Here is a 25504-nt window from a genome sequence, read left to right on the forward strand (position 1 = left end):
TGAATTCCTCCCTCTCCTCCTAGTGCCCTTTGGGAGGGAATAGAGCTAATGCGCGTATTCCATCTGTCCCCTCTCCCTGGAGTCTCCTCTCTCTCCTTTGTCTCCGTTTGTGACCATCCTTGATCTTCCTTGAAGTGCATGCCCCACACTTATTCTAATTGAACTTCAACCCAACCTAGAACTTGCTGCTCTTTGTAACGGAATGCTCTAAAGGACAGAGCTTGATTTACTGGTGCTACGGGAGGAGAATGATTATAGAGCTCTGCAGGTAGGAAGTTGCCACATAGGTCAGTTTTGCCGTCCCCCCCCCGCCGCCCCCTGGTACTAACAGAAGGGCCACAGAATTTGCATAGGATTCTCAGTGCTCCTTCTCCCTCCTTATTGACCCGTGTTTCCTTGTTATGATTTCAGATGCATCATTAGGTAGGGTGTGGGGTACCTTTTCTCTGTATTTGCTTATAGATACTAAAGCTTCGATGTTTGCTTAGGGTTGCACAATTTTCCATTTTTTGAGTGTGAAGACTCTTCTGTGCCTTGGTTCCTTTTGCGTTTCTCCTCTCCCTGCCCCAGGCTCCTTCCCTCCTTCCGTTACCCTTCCCCCCCTTCCCTCCCTGCTCCTTCTTCCCTGCACCCCACCCCAATTCTATTTCTTTTTTTTGAACAGGAGTTCCTTCAGGTTACTTATCATCTCCAAGGTTTGAATTTGTCATCTTTAGAATGGGCTTCATAATATCGCTCACCTGACCAACCAAACGTATTAGGCAAGGGAGCATGCACAGAGCCTTGCACACAGTAGCTGGACAGTGAATGTTCGAGTGCTTTCTTCCTCTTCATTGTTCCGTCCACATTAGGCACTGTCTACTCTAACTGGTGGAACCCTCTGGGCTCAGGGTGCCAATCAGCCATCAGGTGAGCGGGACAGGACCTTGGGAAGGTAGGGTATGGATGCCTCCATCATTTCTTTTGATCATTGAGCATGATTCTGTAGAGACACCATGTAAAACGGGATGGACTTAAAGCTCCTTTCTGTGTGCCTTAAGCTCTTTAGACAGACATCTATAGAAATAGACATTTGTGATGTTTCTAATTCGCAGCAACTTTATAGACTGCCCTGAACCGAAAGTAATGCAAGGGTCTCCAAATGTGGCTAGTAACCCCTCATTTGTGTATTGAGGGGTCAAGGCTTCCTTGCATCAGGTCAAGGAAAAAGGCAGACACGAGGACCCTGGAGCGCCTTCTGACCCGGGCTGTTTGGGGGGGCTCGGGCTATCTGGGGGCTCCCGGCAGCTGACCTCTTTCTCCAGCACCTTCTCTGTGCGAGGCTAATTCTGGAGGCTCATTTCCCCAGGCTGGAAGCAGGGGCTGGCCAAGGGGCCCTGTGGTCAGGGATTATTGCTCCCAGCAGCAAGTGTTTAATGGTTTTCATTTACTTGTATTTGGAAGAGGAAAGGCTGAGACTTCCTTACAATAGAGGTAGAGAAACAACGTGACTACTTGGCCCATTTTACGGTCAAGAGGGAAACCAGAGCTCTCTCAGGGCACGCCCATCTTGAAATGGCTCTGTGCCCAAACAAGGGAGGCTTTCCTATGTGCGTCTTGCATCTTAAGTCAGAGCGCCCTGTGAGGTGGTGGCTGGCTTGTGAAGCTGGGCTCACAGCTGGTGTGACCGCGGGCATCACTGTAATGTAGCACCAGCTACTACCGCTCTGTGGTCACGTTGGCCCTGGCATCTGCTGGGATTCTTTAGTCAAATGCTACTTTGAAAATCAGCAGTATGGTAGATGAGAAATATACAACGATATGGAAGTACTGAAGGATCTATCTCCTTTCCTCCCTTGAAGAGAGTTTATACGTCTCTTTTCTAACATCGGTAGGCTCTTTGTGAAAATCCATCTGGTATCCATCAAAAAGAAGCCCTCACATTTTAAAAGTTGAGTTTCTAAAGGCCACAGTCATGATTATAACCCAGTAAAAACTAGAAATAAGTAAGACTAAGGGCATCTGGATGGGCTCAGTTGGTTAAGTGTCTCACTCTTGATTTCAGCTCAGGTCTTGATCTCAGGGTCATGAGTTTGAGCCCTGCTTTGGGCTCCATGTTGGGTGTGGAGCCTACTTTAAAAAAAAAAAAAAAAAAGAAGGCTAACTTCCTGCCCTTCAATCTTGACTATTTCGAAATTAAAAATGCATTCCTGGATAATTAACCCTATTAAAGAGGGAATCAAAAGGGGGATTTCTGTCTCAAAAGAAATGAAAAGGAGAACACTTTATACCAAACCTATGTGCCATAGCGAAAGAGACATCCAGAGGAAAGTATGTAGCCTGAAATAGCTTCATTATTAAAGGAGGTGGAAAATAAAGATGATTTTAAGAAGTTTGGAAAAAGTACAACAGATTAAGCCAAGAGGAAACAGAAAGCTAACTTTAATGAAATAGAAAATAAATGGAAAACATTAGGAATATAAATTTAAGTGCTGCTCCTTGGAAAGTACTAAACAGAGGTTTACCACGTATCATCAGAAAGAAATGTCTGAGCAAGGATCTGCACCTTCACTCAATGGAATATGATGCGGTCATGACAGTTATTTTAAAAGCATTTGTAAGAGGATTTGAGTGAAATGTTCATGTCCAGTGAAAAGTGCAGAATCAAAAATTTCATTTATAGAATGATTATAACTATGTGAATATAATCTCCCATCTCCCTCCTGTCCCCAAGTTGTGAAGAAAATTAAGTCTGGAAAGAATACATCATCCTAGCATGGTGCGAATGAGGTGTTGATGCTCATGACAACACAGAAGGACCTTGAAAACATTGTGCTTATCTGAAAGAAGCCAGTCACCAAAAGACCATAGATCATAGGACTCCATTAATAGGAAATTTCCAGAGGCGGCAAATCTACAAAGGCAGAAAGTAAATTAGTGGTTGCCAGGGGCTGGGGCGGGGAGGGGGGGGTTTGGGGGATTAAGGAGTGACAGCTTAAGGGTATGAGGTTTCTTTTTGGGGTGATGAAAATGTTCTAAAATTGAATGTGTGATGGTTGCATGGCACTGAATATACTAAAAACCATTGAGTTGTGCACTTTAAGTGGGTGAATGGCATGGTATGTGAACTGTATCTGAAACTGCTACCAAAAAAAAAATCACAGTGGTTATCTTGGGGGATGGGACTATCAGTGATTTTTCCTTTTGTTTGTCCACCCTCTTCTGTAATTTCTAGATTTCCACGTTTTCCAGGTGTAATTCTACATTACTTGTATAAAGGAAATGGTAATGAGCTACAAAAACACTTTAAAGGAAGAATGTTAGCTTTTGGCCTTTTAGCAGAAAAGGCAGTGATGGGAAATCTGCTAGCCTACCTTCTGAGAAGGTGCGGGGAGGTCTTGTAATCCTGCAATCTGGAGATGGTGGAATTGTGAGCCGCCGTCCCAGACATAAAGTGGCGCGGGGCTATTCTTCTGTAAAGTCAAGGAAAATAAACCATCATTTGTCTGAGCTCTCTTGGGGGCTGGATCCCATCTCAGGGAAAAGGCGGGGCGGGGTGGGGGGGCGTGGTCTGTGGAGCCAGGGATGACGAAAGAGCCGGTTTCCAGCGCAATATGCGAAGAGGTGTCAGCCTCGGCTGTCTGAGTGCTGAATTAGAGAAAGCTGTTACTTCGGTAACTTCCTGTCATTGGCCAGCACTAGCTGGTGCTGAGAACCGCCCTCTCCTCTCGGCCGAGCGGGGCGATCCACGGCCCTTCCCTGGCCGTTCCCTCCTTGTAATTGGTTCACGTCTGCCTTTGGGCTTCGGGCGCAGCGTCAGTCTTTTCAACTGACGCTGAGATGTCATTTTAAACAGCATCCTCTGTCGTCCTTTCTGAAGATGGGAAACTCTTACGCCGGACAGCTGAGGACGACGCGCTTCGAAGAGGTCCTGCACAACTCCATCGAGGCATCCCTGCGGTCCAGCAGCCTGGTGCCCCGGCCGGTCTTCTCCCAGCTCTATCTGGAAACAGAGCCGCAGCTCTCCGCCCTGGAAGGTAGGAGATGCGTTGGGGTAGGTCCTGCGTCTGATGCAGCTCCTGTTGTAACAGAACAGGGAACTCGCTCCTCTCCCCTCTGTGTGGAAGAGTCTAGGAGAAAAGAATTATTAGAAAAAGAAAGGTGCACTGACCTTTTTCCTTGGCTAAGACTAAGTTTCGGCCATAAAGTTACAAGGAATGCAGTTATTCATTGGATAACGGGGGAAGGAAGAGGGCTGCATTGGATTGTCGTGAACTGGTTGTTACTGATGCTCTCATTAGAAGGTTTGACCTTCTCATTTGGGTAAGTCAGAAATTTTAACATGCTTTGGCCCTTGGTGATATTTTTTTCTCTCTGTCCCAGGATTCATGGCCATATCTTTGCAAAATAGTTTCTAGGTGGTTTCTCTTTGTGATCACAGATATAAGAGCCCTCTAGAAACTTTGAAAAAAACCAAGAATAAACCCTAATGAATTGAACGTGTGCCAGGAATGAATGAATCAATTATATTCAGGCATGGGGACAACTTTAGGATTTACTTAGCTATCTAGAGAGTAAAATGGTTGTGTTTTCAATCTTTAGTGTGTCTCTTTAATAGCCATGTGTTTTTTATGTCAGAAGTAACCCCACAGCAGTCCATGGGACTTTTGGTCAGTTTATGCCTTCCACTGGAAGTTCCCTGCAGACTTCACTTCGATATTGAAGGCAAAAAGTCCCGTTGTTTGAAACAAAAATAAATCAGTTAAGAAGGCATGCATGCAGTATGGCAGATCCTGTATTGGGGTAGTCACCATGTGTGTGGGTCAGTGTGTGTGTGTGTGTGTGTGTGTTGGCAGGGTGTGGGGATGGCTGGCTGGGAGGGTTGCACATAAGGGAAAATGAGGCACAGAGCTGCTTGTGTGGAATCTGATAGTTCCTTATTCTAGCAGGGACACACAGTTCCTTGTGTCCATCTTTGAAACGTCCTTACAACGTTAACTTTACAAACAGCCACAGTAAGGACCTAAAAGAGCTGGATGAGGGTCTGGGAGAAACCGAACCATGCTCAAAAGCATGAATTAGGAAAACCAAGAATTCTCTGTACATATTGAAAGTACGCACGTTTTCCAGCAGGGGAAGCGTCCCTGCAACACAGGGAGGAGATGAGAAATGAGTGGGGCATATAGCCTGTGTTTTTGGCTAGCTGACAGACTTATGTAAAATGTATGCATTAAACAGTCAGCCTTAGCTACTTTCAGTACTGAAAGTCTTTGTTGCTAATGATAAATTAATGATGGTGACAATGATGACTTAGTCCATGTGAATGGCACTTTAAAATGTACAAAGTTCTTTCCACCTGCACCTACTAAAGTGATTAAACCCCATGATTTGGGACGCTGGGAGATGGGTTTGCTTGGAGGTTGCAGTGTCGAAGGAGTGCCCGAGTCAGGGAGTTGCACCCTTAGCTTTGGCAGCTCCGTGATAGAAAGGGGGCAGCAGGTGGTTAAGTAGGCGGGGGTGGGGGTGGTGTGGTGCTCACCTGGGGGGAGAGAGGGGGAGAGGAGAAAACCCTGGGAGGTTCCCTGCCAGCTTTTCCTTCTGCCTAAGATCTCTGCGGACTACCTGGGAGGCTGCATCTCGAACATCCTGACTTGTTAGGATGCCCTCCCCTGCCGATAGGGCATTGGGCAGGTGGCACTTTCCGGGGACAGCTTTGAGGCGTCCCCTTCTCGTGCCTCCTGTGTTGAGTGCAGCAGGCGCCCCGCCAGCTATTGGTGCAGCCCCCCTGTATGAAAACCAGAGCAGACCCTCCAGCTTTTCCTGTTCGTCCGCAAACAGAATAGAGAAACCCTCCCGAGGGGCAGGAAGGACAAAGGAAGGGTCTGGTGGGAAGGGGAGCACTCTCTTTTTTAGTTTGCTGGATGTCACCATGAACTGAACACACAGCTCTCCCCCTGGATTCTGTGTTATAAAACTTGGCGCCGATGGCTTGTCCTGGCCACACCTTGTTTTGTCTGTCTGTCTGCCAGGGTCTCTTACTGCTGTCCTTCCTCAGACAATTACATTAAAGATGGTTTTTATGGCCAGGCTGCTGGTATCCTAAACACCCCTGGGTCTGTTAACATCTTCCGTGTTCCCGAGCAGGGGCCTTATGACTTTGTTCCCTGGATTAGAGGTCTTACCACACCTCCTTCCAGGGGAAAAGGCTTTTATGGGCTATTTACTTTTTTTTTTTTAGTTTTTAGAGAAAGACCAAACAAAACAAATCCCACTCCAGTGTTTTGAGATAAGTATTAATTAATTAAACAAGATGCGGTTAATTCTTGCAGCCTCACCCTTCTCAAAATGTCATGTGGTTTCTTCTTGTGGAAAGGAAAGAAAATTTAGCTCTGCAGAGTGAAGAAGTGGGACAGCATCTCTGGGCGTCTGTGTTTTCGTGTTAAGGTCCTCAGCTTCCAATGCGGTTGGTCTTGTCTGACGCCGTGGTCATGGCCCCCGCCCCCGCCCGACCTTGGCCAGCAGTCTGGTCTGGTCTGCTCCCGGCTGTAATAAGTCTCCTCACCCTGGCCACTGCCTGACTGATCCCATCAAAGGCCCTGGGATGTCTGGTGTAGACCTTTGATCTTTGAGGTCTGCTTTCTCATCCACTGGATTCTGAGCTCTTTCTTTGACTTTCTGAGGCTGAAGGACCTCCTCTTCCATTCTTTCAGAGAGACTGAATTCCTCTTCCATTTGGCTTTAGCAGAATAACTGCAGACAGGCATTCCTGTGTGCCCTCAGAGCTCCAGGGTCTCTGAGTTCTCGCTTCTTCTTACTCAGATTGTTGGGGTCTTTGCCCTTCCCTCCCAGCCTCTGGAGTCTCGGCTCCGGGGGGAGAGTGGGTGGTGCAGCCGAGCGCTCTGTGCCGCCCACTCCGTAGGTGGCCGCAGGACAGTCCCAGCCCCCATGGGGCCCTGTGCTGCGTAGCTGGCGCCTGGGGTCTGGGCGGGACTCTGTCACTTAGGCTAAAGCCACTCCATGCCTGCATTTAATGGCAGGAAGGAAGCATCCGAAGGAAGCTCCGGAGTTTATCCCCACCACCCCCTTGTGTGCTTCCTGGGTAATCTTTTTATGGTCTTCCTGCCACCTTGGTGTACTCTAGGCTCAGAAAGACGAGACACCAGGGTTCTTCACTTCCCGCTCTGACCTACCCAAGGTCATGGGCATGAGCTGGCTTAGAATGTTCAGTTTCTTCTGCCTCTTGTCTCATGGGCACCTTTAAAATGGTGGCCACTGTACTGATTAAATCACATCAGGAAGACTGTGCAACGCTGAGGGCCGTATTCCCCCACATAGACTATAGCAGCTCAAAGTGGCCCTATATAACCACCTCATTTTAAAGATGTGGGATCTGATGCACAGAGAGGTTAAGTAACTTTCCTGTGGCCACACAGACAATGGCAGGCTTGAGAACTGAAGCTTGAGTTCCCTGATTCCCAGCCCCTCTCTTTCCACTGCACACGATTCCATCACTAACCTAGAACCACTTAACCCACTGGATGGACGGAGGGTGCGAGAGCCGAGGAAGAGGAGGTAGGAGAAATGGGAACACAGAAATGAGCACTAAAACAGGAGGCAGAGAAACAAAAAAGAAGAAAAACTGTCTTCCAGCCCAGCCCATTTAAGGATGCTTGTAATGACCCTATTCCATGTAGAAGGTTGCATGCTAGTTACTAAATGACATTTAAACCTGGACAAGTTGAGAAAGATTTTGGCCAAAAATGTCTATTAAAAGGAGTTAGGGTGATACTTCCATAGCCTGGGAAATTCATTTAGATGAACCCCCTTCTCGAGCAGTGCTGGGTAAACGGGGCCTGAGGGTGTATGCCCATATCAGCTGGGCATGGGTCTCCCGGGCACTGCCTCTGCACGAGCATTTTGTGGGGTGCCTGGGTCACAAAGATGAGTGAGGGCAGGGACCCCACTCTCTGGGAGCCGAGAGTCTGCGGGGAACGACAAGAAGCTCTTTTACCGCCGCGATGGAGTAGGGAGCAGTGGGATTTCCACGGCCAATCCCTGGCTCTTCTGGCCAGTTCCGTGTTTGCCAGGACTCCTAAAATGCGACTGCACTTAAAAAAAAAAAAAAAAAAAAGTTTCCTAAAGTCATAACATGCTTGGCCTTGTTCTGAAATGGCACTTTGTGTGTATGTGCCAGATTTGGGTGTGTTTGTATTTCTAGTCCTGTCTATGCATCCACTCTTCCCTTGGGGATAAATAGACACGTAGAGTTTATATGACGGAGAGGCAGTTCACACTATATTTTGTATTCTAAGTGAAGCTGGATAGTCAATGGCAGAACATCAGCCGCAGGACATGGGCCTCACATGCACCTGGGAGCCTCCTGGCTGTGCTTCTTAGCAGGTCACCGAAGAGCTGTGGGCCAGTCATCGGGTCCCTCTCTGTAAAATGGTCTATATCTTAATCTTTGGCACCTCCCGCAGAAAGATTTTTGGAGTGCTTCATGTGCCATTCTTATCAACCAGTTATGTCTGTATTGAACCCTCGTGCGTGAGCAGACTCGGGCAGCTCTGCTGGATGGAAAGAGAAGGAACCTGAATTTGAAGTCACGAGGCCAGGCTTGGAGCCTGAGTCCGTGACCTTGGGAAAGTCCTCTGACCTCAGCTGTCCCCTCTGAGCAGAGAGAGGCATGATGCCTGACTCCCAGCGTGTCTGTAGGGATGGGTTAATTATTAAATGGCTGCGACTTGCTGACCCCTTGCTTCTGCCTGTCTCCTCCCTCCCCTTTGCCACTTCTAGGTGGTAGCCGAGTGGACAATGAGGACGAGGAGGAAGAGGGAGAAGGGGGACTGGAGCCCAACTGTCCCCCAAATCCCTACCAGATGCACCCTCCACCTGAAGGCTGCTGTACCATGGACGGTAAGGCTGGCCCGTGGGCTCCCCCCAAGCCCAGAGTCTGCGGCTGTGCGCCGGTGGGTCCCCTGTGCCCCTGCCCCTGGCTACACCATCCCGGGGACTGTCAGGCTCACCAACCCTCGGCACTCTTTGGACAGCTCAACTTTACAAATGGATTTGGGTCCAACAGTTCATTTTTCTACATTGGTTGTTTGGAAACTAGAATATATTTCCCAGTTCGGGTCTGCTTGCGCTGACGTTTCACTCAGACTGATTAGTAAGAATAATCTTTGTCCGCGATCGTAATTTACTGTTGAAGAAGGCAGATATGTGTTCTCTCAGGAACCCTGTAGAATCAGTATGTTACTCCTGTTGCAGTGTTGAGGAACCAAGGCACAGAAATGCCAGGTGGGGGGCACCTTGGTCTGATGATAAGAGCTCGTGCTCTGCACTCAGAGAAACTTGGAGTAAACCCCTGGCTCTGTCACTCACTAGCAGGACAGACTCTCTGAATGGTGTACGTTCATCTGCCCTGTCCCCATACCAGCTGAGTGATGTCACTAGTCAGTCAGTTAATTCAGTAATGATTGGGGCCCCCACTCTGGAAATATGGAGATAAAAGGTACAAGAGCTCCCAGTTTAATGGAGCTATGTAGGTAAGCAGACACTTTGCACACGACGTGGGAAGTGCCGACAGGGTGGGGTGGGCAAGCAGGGGTGCCTGGGAGCACAGGAAAGGTTCCTTACATGGGTAGAGAGTTTAGGGAAGGCTTCCTGGAGGAGGTGGCCCGTTATCTGGGTTTTGGAGGATTAGCAGGAGTCTGTGAGAGGGTTGGGAGAAACTGGGACATTCCAGACAGAGAAACAGCATGTGCAGAGGCTCGGGAGGGTGAGAATATAGGCCATCTGGGGAGCTGCTAGCAGCTTATTTAGGTAGGGGTCTGAGGTGTGGCTGGGCAGGGCTTGGTGCAGTGGTCAGATGGGGTGTAGAGGTCCCAGGCGCCCTGTGTGTGGGCCTGGACTTGACCTTGTGCAGGATGGCGGCAGGGGAGGCAGTCAGCCCTCACCGGGGCTACTGTTCCAGGGAGAGAGAAACCGGCACAATGGTTCTTCATGAGGTAGGACTTCTAGTGTCCACATGTTAAGAGGTCACCTAATTAAAGAAGGAAACTGTGAACTGTCCAGTGGTCATTATAGTGATTTTCAAAGAATTCTCCAAGTCGACGTAGTAAACACTCTGTCCATGGCCTGTTTTCCTCCAGCTCTTCAGAAGGAAGGGCCCAGGCCATGTAGGTAGAAGGCCTGTAGGGTGCTTGACCTCAGCCTCAGGACTTTGCTTAGCTTCCCTAAGACAATGAAGGGGAACCACCCCAAGCTGAGGGGCGGACCTGGCTCTATCCCGGCCCACCTCTTAGCAGCTCTGAGCAAATCATGGAACCTCTCTGAGCCTCGATTTCCATCTCTGCAAACTGGGGGCTGAATCACTTCCCCAGAGGTGATCCAATGAGAGCTTTTGCAGAGCTTAACCTGGTCCAGTGCCTGATGCACAGTGAGCACGGGCTCCGGGCCTGCCAACCTCCCCGCCCCTCAGGGTCCCTTCGTGGCCCTCCCCCGGGGGCAGGTGGGAGACTCTGGACACAGGTGCTGTAGATGGTGAAGCGGGTGCATGCCGGAGGGGTCTCTTCACGCTGTAGAGTGTTGGCAGGAAAGCCTTGGGACCGTCAGGGTCATGTTAACTCTCATTGTCTCAGTCGGTAGCTAAGGATGGAACCGACCCAGGAGATGGGGCCGAATGTGCCCTCATCCAGGAAGACCTGGGAGAGGACCCCTCTAAATAAATCTCAGCTGTTTCTTTCCTTTTATTTCCAGATATTTTAGGGCACTTATTATTCAAATGGGAAATATATTTAAAAGCTCTAAAATACAAAATGTTCAAAAGGGTATAGAGTGCAAGCCTCCTTGATGATCACTCTCCTTGTGTCCTGGTCCCAGTCCCATCCCCAGAGGCAGCCAGCATTACCACGCTCTGGCTCTTCCTTTGTGACATTTGCCTATTCCTCATACATGTGAGAAATGCAGGGTGTAAAATATACCACGTTACTCACAATTTCTTATGGATTTATCTTGGATACATTTTAACTGACCACCACTTGTCTACCATTTTTCCTGCTGAGTTTCACTTGTACATGAATATTATATGGTGACACGATAGTCTTCAGAGGAATTAACATGCAGCAAGTGTCCTGAGTAAATATGGTTATAATTTTATCTCTTGGAACTAATTTTAAAGTCAGCCGCACGCAGAGGTGAGGTTTGTTCCTGACAAGATCTGGAATGTCCTCCCTTTGCCCATGCAGAGCCTGGTTCTGGGGAAGCCCCTTGGCACGCATGTGAGCCCTGTCCATTCCTCCTAGGGTTCTGCCAGGCGGGGAAGGACCTGCGTCTTGTCTCCATTTCCAGTGAGCCCATCGACGTCCCTGCAGGCTTTCTCCTCGTGGGGGCCAAGTCCCCCAGCCTGCCGGACCATCTCCTGGTGTGTGCCGTTGACAAAAGGTTCTTGCCCGATGATAATGGGCACAACGCTCTTCTTGGTAAGTCCCTTCTTTGCGGTTCCATCTGCATTTGGGGCAGGGACAAGGGAGGCCTTTGGGGGTGGAGGGGCAGGCCGCCTTTGGGGGCCTCTTCATCAGCAGGTCCTGGCTGGCCCTGTTTGTGTTTTTCAGTTGGCTATTTCTGTGTGGAATTGGAATATAAATGAGATTTATTTTAAAATGTGATGAACTTCCTATAGAGAACCTGTCCTTTAGAATTAACTTTTTTGGATGTTTGTTCGTCACAGCTTTTCTAAGTGCCTACCTGTGTCAGGAATAGGATACGGACCTGTCCTGGGTGGTTTCAGAAGCCATCAGACATGAGGTGGAGGGAGAACAGGGCCGAGTGGGTGTTCTGCTTGCAGAACAGTCATACCTTCTCCATAAAGGAGGGAGTGATTCCCACACGTGCTCGTGGCTGTTCGGCAGTCTGGCCCCTTCACCAGGCCTGCTGTCTCCTTTGGAGGAGGACCAGGCAGGTGGAAGGGCCGTAATGATCTGGTCCAGATATAGCATCAGGAACAGTCTTCACTGTGGAACATTTAAATTTCGCGCTTGATCCAGCCCCCAAAGCTGAGTAGGTACATGCACGTCAGTGGTATTTATTGAGCACAGTTTATGTCTGAGGCATCACGTAAAGGACCCGAGGGGAGGAGAGATGGAGGGGAGGACAAGAATGGAGCCACAGAAAACAAAGAAATGGTTCCTGCCTCGAGGAGATGCGGCGGTGGGTTAATGCTGGGAAGCAAGGCAGGTGAATGTGGGTTGCAGGGACACACATAGCTCTGGGACAGTGACCCGAGAGAGAAGAGGTTCAGGCCGGTGTGGGCTTATCGTCACTAGTTCTTGAAAACAAGAATAATCCCGGAAAATTCACTCCGCCCGAGAAGCTCATGGAGTCCTTCCGTCTTAGGTTTAATTTGCTCATCGAGCCCACTCAGGATGCAGCCTGCTGGTAGGACAGTGCTGGTGACTTGGTCAGCGTTTGATCTGGTGGCAGCCGGGGCTCCAGCTGAATTCCACCACTTTGTGACTGTAAAGGAATTGTGAGGGCAGTAAATCAAGGAGGTTCTGGGTCTTGAAAGGTGGAGACAAGAATCTTTCAGTGCATTGGCCGCCAGCCCCCAAACAGCTCTAGCTCCTCAGGGGGCCAGTGCAGAGGAAGTGGGGTCTTTGTTAATTGCTCGCCAAAAAGCCATCGGAGGTGGGTAACGAGGGCTGGTTGGTAATAACCGATGCTTTCTTCTTTTAAAATAACTTTATGCTCTCAGCTTGCACACTTAACACTGTTTAGGTTTCCTGCAATTAACCCTGATGGCTGCACAGGCAGGGTGGCCCTGCAGCGCTCCCCGGGGCCTGGGCTCAGTGCTTTTTAGTGATCTATAAAATGGAAGCTGTGAAGCATCTTGGGGGAAGGAATGGCTTTAGCTCCTAATTTATAATCCCCCCCCCAAACTATAATGAAGGGAATCGTGTTTTAGTGACTTTGAATCAACCGAGGGATTTTTGTCTGAGAAGATGAAAATCTAGGTGTATGTTTCCAGTTGTTGACGGTAATTCATTGAAATTGGCTGACAGCTAAGACGGAAGAAAACACTGAGCTAGAATGTTCATTTTTTTCCTTTGGGTGTAAATGAGTCCTGTGTTCATTCAGCAGGCAAAGCATTGAGCGTTCACGGAATGTAGACCCCGGATGGCAGGTGGGCTTTCAGTTTAGCCCCGGGGCCCCAAAGTCAAGTCCAACCGGCTCCTTCCCTGGGGGTTTGCCACCTGGTGCGAAAGCTCAGGCAGACAGGGACTCAGCTCAGAGAGCTGCAGAAATAAAGCTTAAACTACATCTCCGTGCCGCACGCTGTAGCTGGGGGGCTACGGAAGGGCGCACTGAGCCCCGGTGACGGGAAGGGTGTCTCCGAGGGTGTGGTGTTTGAGCTCGGCCCTGAAAAATCAGTGGCGTTTTGCCAGTCAGAGAACGATAGCAGCTAAACATTAATAGCAGCCACCTTACTGAGCACTGACCGTGTGTTGGAAACTGCTCAGTAGGATCACATAAGCCGGCGCGGTGGGTACCTTATTATCTGGCATTTGTATGTGAAGAAATAAAGGCACAGAGAGGTTAAGCGACTTGCTCAGGGTCACCTAGCTAGTAAATGGCAGGTCCTGAATTTGAACCCAGGTGCTCTGGCCCTGGTCTCATACTCCAGAGGACGGGGTGCTCTCGGGCAGGAGGGGGGGCCATGTGCATGAAGGAGGATGGTGTGCTGGAGAAACAGGGTGGAGACTGGGTATGGGGGCTGCTTGGGCCCCACTTGCGAAAGGCTACGGTGCCCGGGAAGTCTTTTTTTTTTTTTTAAGATTTTATTTATTTATTTGAGAGGGGGGAGGAGCAGAGGGAAAGGGACAAGCAGACTCCATGCTGAGCAGGGAGCCCTACACGGGGCTCGATCCCACAACCCTGAGATTATGACTTGAGCCAAAACCAAGAGTTGGATGCTTAACCAAATGAGCCACCCAGGCGCCCCAGGAAGTCATTTTTAAACTGTCGAAGTAGAGAGAAGACTATGATAGTATAATGTATCTGTTTTTCTCTTCAGCAGTTACTAACACAGTTGCATTTCACTCCTAACTCTTCCTTCTCTACCCTCTGAATTATTTGGAAGCAAATCCCAGACCTGTCATTTCATCTGTAAGCATTTCAGTGTGTATCTCTAAAAAGTAAGGGCTTTTTGTTAGAAATCCTGTACCATTATCATACCTAAAACATGTAACAATCATTCCATAACATCAGATATCCAGTGTGTTCAAATTTTGTCTTATAGTTTTTGTTTGTTTGTTTTTACAGTTGGTTTGTTTGAATCAAAATCCAAACAAGATTCTCCCAAAGCATTTGGTTGACCTGTCGATAATTTTCTCTTCTTGTATAGGCCCCTCCTTCCTAGTTTTCCTGTAACAGTTTCTATGTTTGGAAACGTTCAAATAAGGTGATTGCTATGTTTTTAACTTGCATTTTAGAACGATCTCTTGGAGCTCACATGAGCAACTGATTTCTTCCCCCCCCCCCCCCCACCTTCCCAAGGGAGAACTAGAGGCTGGGGAAGTAGTTCTGAGCTTTATTGTAGGATTCTAGAGAATCCCGGGGTCTTGTTGGTTATGTTCCAAGCCTGCTAATGTACCATCAGCGTTAGCCCATCTTTCCATGCCCATCATCCCCATCCCGTTCCTGTCTCATCTGAACCCCGACTCGGTCCTTAAGGCTTTGCCCGCCACTCGGGTGTGGCATGTGCCCGCCTATGAAGGCTCCATCCTTGAATAGAGCTCGGAGCCCCTCTTGAGGTCCGACCTCGCCTGCCAGGCCCCATTGAGCCCTGCCTTGCCAGGAGGTCTTCCCACAGAAGGGAGAGCCTGGCTCCGTGTGTGGGAGCAGTGATGGTGCTGCCATGTGTGGTCACGAGAGACTCGATTTTATGGACTGTCTCTTGTGCTGTAGGACATCGAAGGAACCGTGTCTCTCGACTCTGGATGTTTGTGCCTGGGAGTCTGAGGATTCGGGCTGCATCCCATGCTCTCTGTCTTCTCAAGAGATTATCAACTCCCCAGTCCTGAGGCAGATTTCCAAAGAGAATGGCTCATTTTATGCATCCTTGTGAAAACTTTTATTGCCTTGCAGACAATTTCCTGAAAAATTAGAATTACCTCATGTGTTCAGCTGGGCTGATTTCAGCCATTTCCCCCATCTCCTGGGACTGGTTGGGAAGCCGTCCTGCGGTTTTCTTGATCAGCCCCTTCCGTGGTCCCAGATCACCTCTCCGAAGAGCAGCCTATTCTCCTGGCCAGAAATTGTTGCCAAAGCAGGAGAGCAGCTTGCTTGCTGCCTCCCTAAATATTTGCTGGACCCGGTTCCCCCTTCTGAACCACAAGGAGGGGTTCGTGATGGTCTGTGCTTCCCGATGGTCTGTGCTTCCCAGCCCTGCGTCTGAAAGGGAGCCGAGGTTCCACAGCCCACGTTACTCATGGAATGAGGGCCTGACATCCGTGTAGCTGCTTCTGGATGGCCATGCTGGCCTTGGCACGGCGCTCCTGGCATCCCACAGCCTTGCAGTCATTCTTGTCCACCCATCTTTTCAACACTTGGTGTTGGAAGATTTCTCGGGGCCTCATTCTTTGATGGCAGTTGAGCTGTGCATATCGTAAGGGATCCAGGTTGGAGATAAAGGCATAAATAAAAAACAGTAGGTTATTATTTCAAAGAATATGCAGAAATCCTAAAGTGTTCACATGGATCGTTACGTTGTTTCTCCTGCCTTCCCTCCCGATATTTACTGACTGTCTACCATGTGCTGGACGCTAGTCTGTGCACATAAACTTACATGTACACACACAGCCCGCACCTACGTGCACTCACACCATGATGCCGGTGCTTTGGAGCACGGGGATAGTTATGGGGGAAAAAGACGTGAAATTTCGATAAACATAAAAGAAGAAGTTACCATGGTCTTCTGAGCAGTATAAAGAGCATTATAGGGGGTTGAGAACAGCAAGCTTCAGCCCTTTGGGTCAAGGAAAGCTCTGAAGAAGTCGACATTTGAGTTGGGCATTGGGTGACAGTGGGACACACACAGGTGGGGCTTCTGTAGGAAGGAGCATGAGCCTGGAGGCAGGAGGGTGGTGGGAGTGGGCAGGGGGGTCCAGTTGGCGATTTGGCAGAGCAGAGTGGGGAGCAGGAGTGGAAGCTGGAGATGGGGGTTGGGTAGGATTCGGGGTGGCCTTGAATGTCATGTCTGTGGGTCTACACTCCGTTCTCGTGCTAGAATGGAGCAACACACTGTCTGCATCCCCTTTGGACTCTTACATAACCTCTCTGGTTCTCAGGCTTCCCCAAAGAAGGTTTTGCTGTCCCGACTGACTAGTTGTTATGCCAGTAAAGCTGAGTGACCTGTCTAGAGGACAGCAGATGACCAGAACGTCCCTGGTTCTCTGTGCACGTTCATTCCCTTCCTGTCCCCATAAAAACAAGTAAATGGAGAGCACGGTGTTTGACATTTCTTGGTGCCTTGTCTCTTTGCTCTGGTGCACAGAGAATGGATTCTGGAAGGTTTCAACCAACCTGTACCCATCCTGTGGCTCGACCAAGAGACTTGTCCTTCTTTCTAAGGCCTTTGAAGGAATATTAAATTTGCTTAGAGTAAAAGAGATCAGAAAATCCAGTAAGTTTCTGTAACGTAGATGTCTCGTTTCCCCGTGGAGATGTGGTGAACCTTCACTAACATGTTATTTTGAACGTTAGCCAGAGGCCTCAGGAATACCCTGTTTAAAAAAGCAGAGTTTGTGCACATGGCCATATGGCCCTCCTGGGCAAAGTCAGAGTGACCTTTGTAAACTTGCAGTCCCTGAATATGACAAAATAGATTAGTCTCAGCTTCAGGGGCTCCCCTACCAAAGGACTTTGTACCATGGAAACCAGACGCACCAGTGGGCGAAGCGAGGTCTTAAGGAAGGCTTTCTTGAGATGGTGGGTGTGAACACCAGCAGCTGTAGGGGGGAAAGGCAAATCGGCCCATTTCTCCTCTGTGAGCCAGCGGTTCTGAGGATGGTTTGATTGGACTTGATAGTTCATAAAGCTCTTTTCATGCGTACTCTCTGGATTTTAACTGTTCATAGGAGGTAGTTTTGTCATGGGGCAGCCTTTCTGGGGCCTCACAGCTGGTGGGAACCTCTGTCCCTCCCCAGGAAGGCCCATTCGGGCCTCAGCAGCGGGACTCCGGCACGGTGACGGCCATGCTCTTGCAGACGGTCTCCGCTCCCTTGGCTGCCGGGCCCCCAGCATTCCCTTGCCGCCATTCTGGCTGCACCATGGAGCTCTCCTCATTTCTTTTCAGCAACTCATGGGATCGGGGTGCGATCTGGGGCTCCCAGGAGGTCTCTCAGTGTATCCTAGGGTCGAGATTCTGTGACTGGAGATAGGGACGTACCACCTTGTTACAGGTACTTGATCAGTGTAGACAGTTGAACACGACAGTTCTTGTCTTGTAAAGTTTGCTCTGTGTAACAGGCTTTAAAATCTGCCCCTGGGGCAAGTTCAGTCTTCCAAGCTTGCCGGGGCGGGGCGGGGCGGGGCGGGGCGGGGGCGGGAGTTGTCCATGACTAAGTCTTCTTGGTCCTTCTTCTGTTTGAGTCGAGGTCATACTGACCCCTGGCCCAGCATAAGGTGCCAGGGACATTTGCCTTGTGGAATTTTCTGGTTGGTGGCACAGAATGAGGATAAGAGTTTCCATTTTTTTTTTTTTTTAAGATTTTATTTATTTTTGACAGAGGGACAGAGAGAGTGTACAAGCAGGGGGAGAGGCAGGGGGAGAGGGAGAAGCAGACTCCCTGCTCAGCAGGGAGCCCGATGCGTGGCTCAATCCCAGGACTCTGGGATCATGACCCGAGCCGAAGGCAGACGCTTAACCGTCTGAGCCACCCAGGTGCCCCTCCATGAGGTCTGTATTATTTGAAGAGGATATTGAAGGTAAGTTGGAGACATTCATGGTTTGTTTCCTCCCCCAGGTTTCTCTGGGAATTGTGTTGGCTGTGGAAAGAAAGGCTTCTGTTACTTCACAGAATTCTCTAATCACATAAATCTTAAGTTGACCACTCAGCCCAAGAAGCAGAAACACCTGAAGTATTACCTGGTCCGCAATGCACAAGGGACTCTCACCAAAGGACCTCTCATTTGTTGGAAAGGCTCAGGTGAGCACTTGGGCTTTGAGCAGGGTTGGGTGGGTGAACCGGGGGGTGGGGGTAGGGGTCTTCCAAGCGGGCCCAGGTGCCAGGCAGCAGGACTTTGAGGAGAGACTGCTCTGCAGGCATGATTGCAGGCCAAAGGTCAGCCCCGGGAAATCACAACGCCGCTGTGTGTTATGGGTGGGTCTAGTACCTGCCGAATTGCGTGGGACATTTAAAAGCTGATGGAGGGCCACACCGTGCTGTGCCTTCTTGTGGCAAGTGTTTGGGGCAGACGTTCTCAACCGGGGGTGATTTTGTGCCCCGTGGGACATTTGGCAATGCTTGGAGACCTTTATCATCCTCATGACTGGAGAGCGCTAGCTGTCATCTGGCGGGTGCAGGCCAGGGACGCTGCGGAAATCCTGCATCGCACACAACAGCCCCCCACAGAGAATTATTCAGTCTAAAATATCAGTGGTGCCAAGGCTGAGAAACCCTGATTTAGAGGAATAATGGCTTGAATTATACTTCTCTCTCTGTCCTGAACTCTGTGAACAGAATAGAAAGGCCAGCCTTACAGTCCTGTCTTTGAAGAAGTTCCTGGGCTTCTCTCCTCCCTCCCTGTCTCCCCGTATCACCCATGGCTAAGTCATCTATGGAGGGAAGAGGGCGGTGGTGGGGGGGAATGGATTTTCAGAGGCCCAGCCATAGGTGGTCCCTGGTCCCTGAGATACCCCCCCTCACCCAGTTGTGGAGGGACATGTCCCAGGAGGGGTCTCTGCGAGAACCTTTTGTCCCTCACTTGTCTGCGTTGGCTTACTTCTGGTCGCCTGGCCTCCCCCAGCCAGCTGCTTTGAAGAGAAGGAAGGGCTTCAGGAGGGGCTGGCTCTGGGCATTCCTCCCCACCCCTCTCGTCTTCTTAACATCACTTGATAAGTATTTCTTGAGCTCCTGCTGTGTGTCTGTCATTTTCTAGGTCCTGGGAGGCAGTGGTTCTTCCACTGTGGGACCAGATAAGAGTCTGTGATCGCTTGCTGTGACCAAGTTCCTCATCAGCTAGATGCACCACTGCTGGGGTCCATCTTTCCGGCAGAGGGTGACTTTCAGGATGGAGTTGGAGGGAGCCGGGTGTTGGCTCTTCCTCTCCTTCTGAGTAATAGTCTGTTCTTTCCTTGGACTTGAAGGGCAGCGATGGGGTGACTCATTTGTGTCATCTCAAATGCTCACGATGCCTCCCACTCCTGATAATCAGAGCTGTCCCCCAGACAGATTCCCCTGGCCTTGGCACGGAGCACCCCTGCCTCCCCCTGAAGCAAAGCTAGGAAGGTGTTGGCACCATTTGAGTTATCTAGGTATCTAGCTCTCTTGTGGGACAAACTCCAGTCTAGAAAGCATTTCAGAACCGGTGGGGAATTGGTTTTCACCCATGCATCTTGCCCCCTTAGAGTTCAGAAGCCGGCAGACCTTGGCCAGTACTTGCTCGAGTTCCCTCTTCCCGCCCGCGGAGAGCTCCGGGCCTCTGGCTGCCTTCTCCAGTGAGCCCGTTCCTGGACCAACGCCGAGCATCCCGATGGGAGCCCAGCCTGCAGGTGAGCGGTGGGCGGCGAAGCGCCAGAGGTGCTGGATCTGTGGGCCTGACGTGTCCCTGGCATGTCCCTGGCGTGTCCCCAGCATGGCGGCTCGATGAGGCAGCCACACATTCTTCAAGATAAATAATAGGCGTGCTTTGTCTTCTTTCCCAGAGTGCCTTTGTGTTTCATCTTGAATTTGTAGTAGTTTCCGGCACAGCGTGCTATGTTTTTCATTTGGAAAGATGTCCTTCGTTCCTGTTGGCTACGGAAAGTGATCCCCTTGTTGGTGGTGTGGTCTGATCAGCATGATTCAGACACAGGGCAGCTGGCTTCAAAACCATGCTCTGAACCCCCTCATCGTGCCACCTCACCCACAGGAAACGTTTTGTGCTACCCCCGACTCTGGAGTGCCTTCTAGACCATTCTGGCTGATGTGGGCATTTAAGCAGTGCAGTGAGGCTCAGAAGAGCAGTACCCCCAACTTCCCCCAGCATTATCCTCAGGCCCGGGGAGCCCCAGGCCCCGTGAGCAGCCTGGAGCTGGGTGACTGCAAGCCTGACAGGTTTCCTGAGCATGTTCGGTACAAGCCTGAGCTGGGAGGGTGAGGGGGAGGTAGGCGGAAGAGCCTTGCGTGCACCCCTGGGATTCAGGGGCCCCCCTGGCTCCTCAGGTCTCCCTGGTCCTGCTTTCACCCAGGCCGTGCTCATTGGAACAGGAGTGTGTGTGCGTGTGTGTTTGTGTGTTCTCAGCAGGCAGAATCACTTCTTGGCATAAAGCTCGTTTATAAAAATGGAAGAAGAGTAATTTCCTGCTAGCTGGGCTCACGGAGCGTCCTGTGAACTGACTTTGCGCCCCCCTTCTCTCTCTCTGCTGCCAGGACCAGCCTCTGAGCACCCCTCGCTGATGGCAGCCGTGGGCCCAGCTGTGCTCAATGGCCGAGATTCCCCGAAGCACCACCAGCTGGCGAAGAATGACCTGTCGGCCATGCCGCGGCCCTCGGCGCTAGGTGCCGTCGCCTGTCCAGGGGGGTCGCGTTTTCCTCCGGGCCAGGCTGTTGTGGGGGTTGCGGGAGCCACCGTGCTGGGGCCATGGCGCCTCCTGGAGTTGGTGTGGCGTAGAGGGCGAGGCAGGACCAGCCAGCAGGTGCCTCCCGAGTCTTGGGGGCCATCCAGGCCCCGGTGCTGGGTGGGACCGCAGCTTCGGCCACCGACTTGGGTGATGGGTGTACCCAGGAAGCAGTGGGCGGCCAGTCGCCTGTGGGCTACGCATCAGGAGGGCTGTAGAGTTCTGGAGAAATAGGGGGCAGCGTGGTGTCAAGGGAAGAATGTGGGCTCCCAAATCAGATAAATGTGAAATCGAAACTCAACCATGTCTCTTATTAGTTGGGGGATCTTGGACAAGCCTTCTGACTAAATCGTTGCCTCATCTGGAGATAAGAATTGTGCTCTTAGGGCAGCTGAGAGGGTCAGATGAGGGGCTGTATGGAAATTCAGGGCACATCTGGAGGGCTTCCTGGAGGAGGTGACAGCTGAGCTACTACTTACAGTTGGGGAAGCAAGCGAGGTGGTAAGGGAGGGAGCGTGGAAGAGGATGAGGAGGTGAACGAAGGGGTTAAGCAGACCTTCTGCTAGAGCTGAGGCCATGGAGTCTGACTCTGGGCTCTGTGCTTGCCCCTCCGTGCTCGCGGGAGCCATTTAGTGAGCCAGGCTTCCCTCTCTCCTCCTCCATGCACAGAGCTAAGTGGATTTGGGGATCCAAGACTATCCACTGGAAGCGCCCGTAGCAACTGTCCAGCCCCACACTCTGGTAGAAGAGGAACGTGAGGCCCAGAGAGGCAGCCCAGGCTCGCCCAGGCTTCCCTGCTTCTATTACGTGGCCAGCAGAGGACTTCCCTGGTGGGAGTCTCCCTCTTAGTTGAAGGACCAGTGTCTTTTCTGAATTGGACCTGAGACTCCCCAGTCCTAACCAGCATGGAATCCAAGGTCAAGCCTTTGTCCCTCTTCCTGCAGAAGGAGCCCCAGGCAGGCCCCCACTTTTCTTCCTGTGACTGTGAGGTGCTGAATTTAGGGTGGCCAAGGACCAAGCCTCTGGGACGGTGACGGCAGACCTGACCTGTGACACCTGCCCTGCCCAACCTTCACCCAAGCAGCAGGGGACGAGGGCCTTGCTCTGGTGAATGAGGAGCGGTGTGGGAAGGAGAAAGCCCTCAGGTCCCTAGCAGCACTCCAGCCCTGCTGGAATCTGGCCCCAACCAACCTGTAGAACCTCATTCATTCCCTGCTGTTTCTGCTCAAGACCTCCACACTCGGGCTGTGTGGGAGGGTTCAGTGCCCTCCCCGTCCTGTCTCTACCCCTGGCCATACATCGTGATCTCAAAGCGTTCTCCCCACCCCGCGGCTAACCGCGGCTAACCGTGCCTTTCAGGACGTAGCTCAGGTGTCCCCTCCTGCAGGAGGGCTCCCTCCCTCTCTGGGATGCCCCAGGTGTCTGTCTCCCTTGCCCGGCCATGTGTGTCCTGCAGGTAGCGAAGTTCCCGAGAGCAGCGTCGGTGTCCTCCCCATCTTGGGGCCCCTGGCGCCCGGCTGCCGTGGATGCTGACTGACTGGAGTTGTTTTAACAGCATAGACAAAATGGCACAGGTCCTGGGCCCTCCCGCCCGCTCTGGGGAGAGAGGAAATCAGGTTTAAGAAACTGTTTCTGAAACTACAAGAGGTCTTGAATATGGGCTTGAGGGCTGTGGCTCAGGGGTTCTTAGCGGAGAGGTACTGCCCCCTGGTGGGGGCTGTTAGCAGGTGCCCAGGATCCTTCCTTGGTGGTCCCACCTGGGGGTCCGGGTGCTCCGTGTCCCGCAGTGAGTGGTCTGCATAATGAAGAATTGCTCACCCAAAGTGCCAAGTAGTGACCCCCTCCCCAGTACCGGGAGCCACCACGAGAAATGGTCCACGTTGGGAGCGCAGGGACAGCTCTTGGGGCCGTCACTTTGGTAGAGTTGATGAGCTGAGTCCACACTAGGGGCGGCTAGAACTTGTGTCCCAAAGGGGAAAATATCTGTAGACCTTCCGTCCTTAGTGTCGAGGCCCAGCGCCTCCTTGGTAGTTTAATGTGGTTTTCGGGGCGCTGGCATGTTCATGCCTGTGGGAGGGCTTCTGTTGGCACTGGAGGATGGATGTTCGGGCAGCAGAAGCTGTGGTCTGAACAGAACGGCTGTGATCGTAGCTGCCTCCCACATTGCCAGTGGGGGGTGGTCGACAGAGCCCACCTGCTTGAAAGCTCTGTGTAAACAAAGTACCTTGTATTTTAACTTTTTATTCACTTTATTCGTTTCTGATCAGTCTAAGGAAGAGGTGAGAATAACTTTATTACCTTGAAGAGACTCTAGAGCAATAACCCTCAAACCGCAGAGCACTCAGGCATAGCCGGGGCGCCCGGGAATAGTGGCAGTTTTCTCCCTCTGGTTTCCAGAGATCCGGTTCTATAGGTCAAGGCAGGGCCCAGGAGCGGGCAGTTTTAACGAGCCTCTGCTGCTTCCGTCCAGCTCCTTCTCAAACCACATTTACAGAAACGTTGCTCTAAACTATGGTTTTCAACCCCGGTTGTGAGTTAGAGTCACCAGGGAGCTCGGGGCCCTCACGATGCCTGGGCTCCCCCAGGTGCTGGGTTTTGGTTTACTTGGGATAGATAGGCTTGCGTCCAGGCACGGAGAGATTTAAAGCTTTCCCAGGTGAGTTTATCATGCAGTCATAGTTGAATGTATAGCTCTAAACGTCGGGGAAATTTTGTGTCAGATTGCTAAAAAAAATATGGTAACCGATCCTTGATGTTTTGAACATCAAGCGCGAGTCACGCACATGCTGTTATCTAGAGTGGGCAGAAATGACTCGACAGCAGCAGCGAGCTCCGAGCACCGGCTTCTGTTCCCCTTGATTTTTTTGGTCTGAGGCTAGTGGTCAAGGCTAGGGTGGGAGTCGAGCACAGGTGGAGCAGTACTGCCCCCCAGTGGTGAAGCTGTGATGGTGGATTCAGTGGTTGGTTTGCAGAAACTCATCCTCTTACTGGAATGTTCAGAGGAGGACCGGGAGGAGGATGTGATCTTGGGGGCTGCCAGTCAGTGGGCCCAGACTCTGTGCTTTATGTGCATGCTCTTTGGTCTTTATCAAACCACCTTTCACGGTCAGGTTTATGATCCCATTTTAAAGAATAGGGTGCCGAGGCTCAGAGATAATGCTCAGCACTTGGGTGGTTTGGAATGAAATGTTTACTGAAAGGGACAGGATGTTTCCTCATGCCCAGATACTTCACTAAAACGGCTAAGAACCATTGTAAAGCTCTGATGTTTAAAAATTGCAGGTGTTCTCCAAATCAGGGGAATGTTTTGAAACTCATCCTTAGTGACAGCCTAATCTGTACTCTGAATGTCGTCTAGGTATCTTATCAAACTCCGGGCCCCCCAAAAAACGCCACAAAGGGTGGTCTCCAGAATCTCCATCAGCTGCAGATGGTGGCTACTCCCAGGGTGGTGGGAACAGAGCTAAGTATGGTAAGTGACAGCGACCTCGCCAAAAGTCCAAGACTCGGGGGCCGGTGGTGGTGCTGGTGCTGAGGTCTGGGGGGGGTGTGTGCACGTGCACACCGTGTGAATTTGTGTGAATTGGCGAGGATGTTCTAGGGGGCAGACTTGGGTATGACCGAAGGGTCTCTCATATGTTGGAGCCGCACAGCAGAGCCCAGGGTCCTTGTACAGTAGTAAGCTAGCTCCTCGACCCTGAAGAAATTTAAAACGGGCTTGCCTGTCACGTGGCAGAGAGATTGAAGAGGAGACTGTGTTGTTTGGTGGGGAAGGTTGGATCAAGCGACCTTAAAGATGCTTTGACCTCAGGAATCTGTGATTCCAGGACTCAGCTGTTCCCCTAAGTAGGGGTAAACATCAGGCTGCAGCAGATGTGTAGGCCGGCCTGACGTCGGGTCTGCCAGAGAGGGAGGCCCGTCCCACGCGTCTTCCTAACACTCTTGGCGTGTTTCTAGAGAGCGCAAGCATGTCCTGCGTGCCCCAGGTTGGCTTGGTGGGACCAGCTTCGGTCACGTTTCCTGTCATGGCCTCCGGAGAGCCGGTGTCCGTTCCCGACAACTTGCTGAAAATATGCAAGGCCAAGCCGGTGATATTTAAAGGCAAGTATAGCAGTGGGACAAGTGGTGGAGGTCGGGGAGCCTGGAGGAGTCCGCAAGGAACAGGCAACAGGCTGAGGCCAGGGGTGTCCTCCTGAGAAAGCTCTAAGACCCCGCCCAGGGCAATGAAAGAACAAAGCAGACCAGTCACTAGCGTAGCCCCTGATCAGATGCCGAGAGTTCTAGAGCTGGTCACGGTTTTCCACAACGAGCCCGGGAGAAATGATTCGGTTCCACGATGTCCATCTGTTCATTCATTCACGCATTCATTCAGTCAACCTCACTGAGCTGCTGCCCCGTGAACAGGCCCAGTACGAAGCACCAGGGATCAGAGACGGATCCATCAGCCCCCTGCTTCAAGGACCCCTGGTCGGGCGGATGGTCCTGTTGTCACCCTGGGCCACTGGTATATTTTGACTATGAAATCTGACTTTGGGAAAGGAATGTCTATGGTCACCCTGTGGAAGCATAAAAGAAAACTAGATTCGATCTGTTTTGTGACAGTTGGCGTCCAATGTATGCTGCGTGGAGGTAGATGTTTGGCTCAGCTAAGGAAGTCCCTCTCCAGTGAAGCAGGAGATCTTGAAATGTGAAGCTTGGGCGGGA

At 51.0% G+C, this 25504-nt stretch overlaps 1 protein-coding gene across 1 annotated transcript in view; it reads left to right on the forward strand.

The window, feature by feature from the left end:
- The first annotated feature begins 3614 nt into the window (after nt 1-3614).
- GREB1 (growth regulating estrogen receptor binding 1) overlaps nt 3615-25504 on the forward strand; it is a 71291-nt gene continuing 49401 nt past the window's right edge. Inside the window, exons 1-8 of the mRNA XM_032430159.1 lie at nt 3615-4016; nt 8776-8895; nt 11286-11462; nt 18006-18188; nt 19610-19753; nt 20613-20741; nt 24159-24272; nt 24758-24901. Coding sequence (XP_032286050.1) covers nt 3860-4016; nt 8776-8895; nt 11286-11462; nt 18006-18188; nt 19610-19753; nt 20613-20741; nt 24159-24272; nt 24758-24901 — 1168 coding nt within the window. The 5' untranslated portion in view covers nt 3615-3859. The remainder of the gene's footprint in view (nt 4017-8775; nt 8896-11285; nt 11463-18005; nt 18189-19609; nt 19754-20612; nt 20742-24158; nt 24273-24757; nt 24902-25504) is intronic.

Source organism: Phoca vitulina, unplaced genomic scaffold, assembly GCF_004348235.1.
Source record: "Phoca vitulina isolate PV1807 unplaced genomic scaffold, GSC_HSeal_1.0 scaffold42, whole genome shotgun sequence".
Lineage (NCBI taxonomy): Eukaryota > Metazoa > Chordata > Mammalia > Carnivora > Phocidae > Phoca > Phoca vitulina.